The sequence below is a fragment of the Etheostoma spectabile genome, chromosome 22, assembly GCF_008692095.1.
Source record: "Etheostoma spectabile isolate EspeVRDwgs_2016 chromosome 22, UIUC_Espe_1.0, whole genome shotgun sequence".
Classification (NCBI taxonomy): domain Eukaryota; kingdom Metazoa; phylum Chordata; class Actinopteri; order Perciformes; family Percidae; genus Etheostoma; species Etheostoma spectabile.
The window spans coordinates 5,021,590-5,028,964 of record NC_045754.1 but is presented as its reverse complement, the minus strand read 5'-3'; the positions used below and the strand labels follow the sequence as shown (position 1 = coordinate 5,028,964).

Genomic DNA, 7,375 nt, shown 5'->3' with positions numbered 1-7,375 from the left:
AGTCTCTGTAGCATGAGGAATTCACAACAACATATTTAAGAGTCATTTCACCCATAGTCTACTCTATATCCCTGATGTTCCACTTCCGGGATTGCTCTCGATCTGCCGAAAATTCCGCCGGTTGTCACTCGTTTTGGATGTCCTGTTACCTTCCGCTTCATGTGTTGTAATTTGGATTTATGAGGACTATGGTTAACTGGCCCTCACATCTCTGCAAGGTAAATCCAGACACATAGCTAGACTATCTGTCAAATGGGAGCATTCTGTTGCCGGATTGCAATGTGGACTAGCCAGACCCTCCTGTGCGGCGCTGTGGACGAAGGGTCTGGCAGTGCAAGACTACTTCACCCATATCACAATGGATTACTGTTCCTCTAGTTGTAACTCGTCATGCAGATGGTTTTGCTTGAAATCCAACATTAATGCATTTATTTGTGGGAGAATCGTTCATTTGATTCTTGTGTGTCAAAGCATTTGCAAAAGTCTTTAAAAGACCTGTCAATCAACCTGCAAGCGACAGCAGCATCTGCTCAAAACGATACCGTGGTAAAGCTGGATAAGACCTCCTACTCTATATCAAAGAAATAGTCTGTGTGAACGAGGTTGACAGTGAGGTGTGTGGGGTATCCAAAGTTACTAACACATCGTTTCTGTTAAGGGATACAGCTGTTGAGTTTGTTTGTATTTTGAGCTGCACACGTGGAATTCCATACACCACTGTAATTTGTAAGTTGTGCACGCAAACCTGAAATGATCTGCATGGTTAGATAACACAAAGGGTAAATGAGAAAATGTGTTTTTTTCTGATATGTGTAAAGTGACCCTGTACAAACTAGTCGGAAAATGTTTTAAATGTTAGAAGCGGTTATTTGCCTCCTGTAGTTTGGCTCATTTGTGCAGGTCACAACCAATTTTGTTCAATTCAACAAATGTGTCCTTTCTTCTCTGGGCTAACCGCTGTTTGGATTGATGCTAAAATGTTTTTTTGTTTTTTGTTGTTTTGCATTTTTGTGTGGCATGAATAGGGAAGTAAAGAAAGTATGGCAGTGCAGACAAGTCCATCATGCATATTCAGACTTGTTTTAATTGCCTCCTGCCTGCTGAAACCCCGCTAACCATACAGACTGTCAATTTAACCGAGACTCACCAGTAAATGTGAGCACTATCAACCCTGACACACCTGAGAAACTCTGTAAATGTGACTGTACTCAGCAACCCTCAACCAGGGAACATGGCACACTTCCACACAGCCGGACGAAGTTTAGAAGTCTAACTTTTTTTTTTATGTGTGTTTCGAGCAGGTACTCTATTGATCGGCATATAGACATGGACAGGATGTTCAACGTCCATGCCGGCAACGGGTCAGTGTTCATCCTCAGGGAGCTGGACAGAGAAGAGAGCGCCTGGCACAACATCTCCGTCATCGCTACAGAGTTCAGTAAGTGAGGCGGGACGGGAAGAAGACCTTTTTTTTGTTTACCCACTTCCTGTTATTCTATCGGCCAAATCGGATTTTGGGACTTTATACCAACGTCTGAATGTCGGGTTAAAGTTACAAAAGGGTGTTTTACTGAGAACAGTCATTTCGAGTTCACCCAGTATTGGCTGGATTGTTTCCGCCCAAGTTGCTCTAGAATGCCGATATTAGACTTTTAATAAAAATGTTTCCTGTTATTGGGATTTTACAAGTTAGCCCTGTTCTCTGATCTGCTCCCGTTTCAACTGACTGTAAACTCAACACTTCCTTCATGTGTATTTGTAGTTGTTAATGTCCACAGCTTTATTTTAGACTTCTCTTTATTAATCCTTTTGGGATGACTCCCGCAAGGAAATTGAAATTTCCAGCAGCAGTTTTCAGCAAAATACAGTATAAAGAGAAAGAAGACAGTATAAAGATGACAATATTAATGACAATAAAACCTTTGGCTAGAAAAAGACGTTTACCATAAATTAATAGTAAAGAGTAGTTCAAGTGTCCAGGTATTTACGTGAGTCCAGGTATGTGTGTGTAGGTATGTACTGTCCTCTTTACCCTATTTACCCTATTCCCCCCCCCCCCCCGTGAGGAGTTGTAGAGTATAATAGCATGAGGGACAACACTTGGGAAGGAGCAGCCTTCCACTGAACTGGCTCCTCTGTTCCTCTTTGCATTAGACGACAACAATCTCATGTTGAACTCACTGATCTCATTGACTAATTCATTTTGTCTTGCCTTGGTGTTACGTTACAGTTCCTGGAAGACTTTTTACGGGAAACATATACAAGATGTGTTGTCCTTGTTATGTTAATGTTAATGACACCTAACAGTTCTGGCACAGTTCTTACACGATTAACATAATGAGATGAAACACTATAATTCCTCCCCTTTCCTTATAGACTTTAAATGTGAAACATCTACAGGAAGTGACAAGTTTTACTATCACTAATTTTGTCATTCATTTCAAGACTTTTTTTCCTCCACATGTTCCTTCAATATGTTCAATAAGTGCTATACAGCTAGTGTGCAATAAATAACATAAGAATAAATATAAATTAAAAAAAGGAAATATGAGTTATTAAATGTACACTTCACAGTTGTATGGAAAAGTGTTCATACATACATAAATACAACTTGAGTGCAGCTATACAAAGGACATATGCAAATATACTCAGAGCAAAAGAGTCGGAGATGTGTTGATTAATAATGAAATTAGTCCTGCCAGAATATGCCATATGTGGAGTGCAAGTAGAAAATAACTACTTAACTAACTAAATAATTGTATTTATTCAATGTGATTTATTTATGGTCATGTGCATGTCACATCATTTGTATAATAATGTCAACATCACAATTGCGCTGTGGTTCAACAACACTTGCATTACTGTGTGCATGGGAACAGGCAAATGCCACACTTCTCATGTACCACGACAGGTTTCTTAGCTAGAGAAATAATTATCTGTGTAAATTCACTGTTCCCACCTTTCTGTTTCTCAGACAACCCACGCCAGATCAGCCGTGTGCCTGTTTACATCAGAGTGCTGGACGTCAACGACAACGCTCCAACATTCGCCACTAATTACGAGACGTTTGTGTGTGAGAACGCAAAGGCTAATCAGGTTGGTATGGCCAAACGTAAAGCGGTCGTCATGGTTTCATCTTGACTTCCCAATTTAGGATTATGTGTCCGCTTCCAGTTCAGCATTTAATTAGCAGACATCAGAGAGCATTTGTAAATCTGTCACGCGCGTTTTAAGCGAGAAAGACTAGATGGGAAAGCGGCATTGCTATTTGTATCAAACTTTTAAAGGTTCCATATCATGCTTATCATCAGGTTCCTACATGTATTTTGGGTTTCTACTAGCACATCTCTCCATGCTATAATGTTACAAAAACATTTCTTTTCATAAATTATCTGAATACCTGTAGTCTCCCTCTGTCTGATACACTCCGTTTTTAGTGTTTACTGCACTCTCATGTCTCTGCGGCGTTATTGCAGCTGGGGAATGACTGTAACAACACTGTAGTGGCACTTTTTACCCTTTTATATATGTATATATACATATATATATATGTATATATACAGTATATAGGTAGAAAGTGCCACTATATATAGCATAGTTGTGACATTACAACCGTATGGACGTCCTACAGGTGCACACTACCACTACTGCTCTACGTTTTGATAGTTTCACAATATTTAAATAGCATTTTGACCTGCTTTATTTTCATAATATGTTTTTTTTTTTTTTTTTACACTGCTGTCATTTTTCCTAACCTAGAAACCCAAAATGCTGGGACGCATTACTCATACGCTTTGACACATTTGAGTCATCAGTTTCCCTATCACTTGTAAATGGTACCAGACATTGTGTGTTCACACTTGGGTCTGAACCAAATGTTGCGGCCTGCAGTTTATTTGGGCTCACAGGAAGTGTGATGACCAAAAGCCTTGACTTGTTAGTCTTGCACTATGTAATACTCAAAGAAAAAAAGTACAGTCTGCACAGAATATTATCTTTTATTATATTGGATATTGTATTGGACCTCAGCTGCTTTGACGGAAGATGTACTTATTCTTTTTTCCTGAATTAAAAGCAGCATTACATCTTTGAGAAAAAACGGACCTGCATTCATGCATTAAAATATACTTAAAGTGCCAAAAGTAAAATGACTAATAACCAAGAATGACCCATTTTATTTTATTGGAATATCATTATTGATGCATTAATTTGAAAGCGTTACCTTGAAGTGGCAGCTGGTAAAATTGATCCCACTATTTTTTCTAATCTAGGTAGCATTACCTATTATAATACATCAGAATGTATTATGTATATACATAATATGTACATTATGTATTACTAATCTGAATCTGCAAAGGAACTTGTAACTATATTTGCCTGTTAAATGTAGTGGAGTAAATGCATGTACAAATTGTGTTTTTATCTTGGCAATTAGAATATTACTAGAGCGGGCGCCCATATTTAGAGGAGATTTGCTCCTCTACGCAGCGGGCCAGGGTTCGACTCCAACATGCGGCCCTCTGCTGCATATCCCCCCCTCCCCTTTCACTTCTTCAGCTGGCCTGTCATTAAAGGCCTAAAATGCCCAAACAAGAATCTTTAAAAAAAAAAGAATATTACTGAAAACTATAAGGTGTTATCAGTGTACATGTTAGGGAATCTTTGAGGTGTATTACTTGTTAGCTTGCCATTAACTTTATCTTGCACCTCTTTAACCAGAATTAACAGCTGATGTTAACATGCAACTACAAGCCTATCTTTGTTAATTAGATGCTTTCCAGCTAGTGTTGGCCAATATTGCAACTTACTGTATATCATAAGCCAAAAGAAATATGTCAACCAATGGAAATGTTTGAAATTGTTTTTACTGAGGTAGCTATTCTATTAAAAGTCTGTTGTATAAGGTCATTTTGAGCAATGTTAAATGAAGGAGCCGGACCTTACTTATGGCCTATTCAAGGGTTTTCATCAGTGTTATCTATTACTTTGATTTATCAGGTATGTAATTCACTGGATTTAGCCAAAAACAGCTCAATTTATTTTACATATAACATTCTGAAAAGATGAGCTGATCAGATACTGAAATACTCCCATCTACAGATACACATCAGTCAGGTTTATCAGTGAGTAAGTGATTAATTCCTAGAGTGAAAAAGTGTATTGAATTCTTTAGAGATGGTTATATTAAGTTGAATTGCTTAGTTATTCATAGCATAATGTTGAGTTCCTTTTGAACATGGCTGCTTGAAGTTCAATGCTTTACTTAACACTTTTCTTAAAGGTACAGTATCCATGTAAGAGTGACACAACACTGTCATGAACAAATGACACAGTCATGACACATGAACCCTAACCTCAACCATAACCCTCACCATAACTTGTCATGACAAAACCGAATGACGGTTGCTAAAATAGCCGTTATGTCACAAACGTTTATGACATGTTTGTAATGTTTATGACACGTTCATGACAGTGTCATTCACTCTTATGTACTGTAGATACCTTAAAGTAAAGTGTAACCACTTAATGTGTAACTCACCTCCGTTTCTTATTCAGAGGATCCAAACCGTGAGCGCCGCAGACCCTGACGAGCCACTCGGAGGACACCGATTCTTCTTCAGTCTCGCACAGGAGGCTGCTGGGAAGGCCAACTTCTCTGTCCGTGATAACAAAGGTAATACACTCTCAGCTGATGCTTGTGGCCATCACATTAACTTCAATCGTCTGTATAATGTTTCCATAAGGCACTTATACCTGTTGTTAAACTAAACCACATCCAGTGCTGCACTGCACATGATGTGATTTATAGTGTTTCATCTCACAGCACTGAAAGCACATGTACCGTCCAAATGAAATTTCTAGTAGAGTTTATTTAATAAATGATCGAATGTTCATTCAGGTTATGGATTGCTGCATAGTAACCGGACATCCTGTTGTTTTCAGACAACACGGCCTGGATCCTAACAAGGAGGAACAGCTACAACAGTCTGCAGAAGAGCGTTTACCACGTGCCTGTGGTCATTTCTGATGGGGAGTTCCCGATGCAGAGCAGCACCAACACCCTGACCATACAAGTGTGCACCTGCGACCGCGAGGGCAACATGAAGCTGTGCAACGCCGAGGCATTCACCGCGAGGGCGGGACTCAGCACGGGAGCCCTGGTGGCCATTTTGCTTTGTGTCATCATTCTGCTCAGTGAGTACAGCTGGCATGGGAAAGCAGCCACCTTCAACGCCATCTTGCAAAGATTTGAAGCTATATTTAACCCAGTTGGTTTCACTGAGTAATATATTTGAATGTTTATAGAAGCTACACTCCAGAGCTCCCTTGTGTTGCAAAGCCCCTTTTGCAGGTGATAATAAGACAGTTTTGTATTTCACAACTTAAATTTGATTTACTTTTCTCGACTTACTTTACTATGACTTTTTTTCAACATGCTATACTATGACTTTTTGACTTTTTTTCAACACTATACTATTTTTTTTTTACTTTTTTTCGACACACTATACTATGACTTTTTGACTTCTTTTGACATACTATGACTTTTTTTGACACACTATACTATGACTTTTTACAATATACTAAACTATGATACTTTTCAACATACTATACTGTGACCATGGCTTTTTTACTTTTTTCAACATGCTATACTATGACTTTTTTTCAACACTACTATTTTTTCACTTTTTTTTGACATACTATATTATGACTTTTTTACTTTTTTCGACTTGCTATACTATGACTTTATTCAACATACTAAACCATGACTTTTTCCTTTTTTTTTCCTTTTTTCGACATACTATACTATGACTTTTTTTCAACATGCTATACTATGACTTTTTGACTTTTTTTCAACACTATACTATTTTTTTTTACTTTTTTTCGACACACTATACTATGACTTTTTGACTTCTTTTGACATACTATGACTTTTTTTGACACACTATACTATGACTTTTTACAATGTACTAAACTATGATACTTTTCAACATACTATACTGTGACCATGGCTTTTTTACTTTTTTCAACATACTATAATTACTATTACTTTTTCAACATACTATACTATGACTTTTTGATATAGTATATTATGACTTTTCGACATACTATACTATGATTTTTTTGACATACTATACTATGATTTTTTCGACATACTATACTATGACTTTTTTACTTTTTTTCGACATACTATATTATGACCTGTTTCATCATACTATACTATGACTTTTTTTCGACATGCTATACTATGACTTTTTAACTTTTATTGGACATATTGTACTATGACTTTTTATTACTTTTTTTCGACATACTATACTATGACTTTTTTCAATATACTCTACTATGACTTTATTCAACATATTATACTATGACTTTT

The 7,375-nt window shown here is 37.4% G+C and overlaps 1 protein-coding gene and 1 long non-coding RNA gene across 2 annotated transcripts in view; one reads left to right on the top strand and one right to left on the bottom strand.

Moving 5' to 3' along the window:
- Window positions 1-218, bottom strand: part of LOC116671984 (uncharacterized) — a 28,674-nt gene extending 28,456 nt beyond the window's left edge. The window contains exon 1 of the long non-coding RNA XR_004327437.1: window positions 188-218. This is a non-coding gene — a long non-coding RNA (uncharacterized LOC116671984). The remainder of the gene's footprint in view (window positions 1-187) is intronic.
- The window catches only part of LOC116671982 (cadherin-6), a 78,224-nt gene that overhangs the window by 54,728 nt on the left and 16,121 nt on the right, over window positions 1-7,375 (top strand). The window contains exons 8-11 of the mRNA XM_032503465.1: window positions 1,302-1,438; window positions 2,975-3,096; window positions 5,557-5,674; window positions 5,944-6,195. Of these exons, the coding sequence (XP_032359356.1) occupies window positions 1,302-1,438; window positions 2,975-3,096; window positions 5,557-5,674; window positions 5,944-6,195 (629 nt within the window). The remainder of the gene's footprint in view (window positions 1-1,301; window positions 1,439-2,974; window positions 3,097-5,556; window positions 5,675-5,943; window positions 6,196-7,375) is intronic.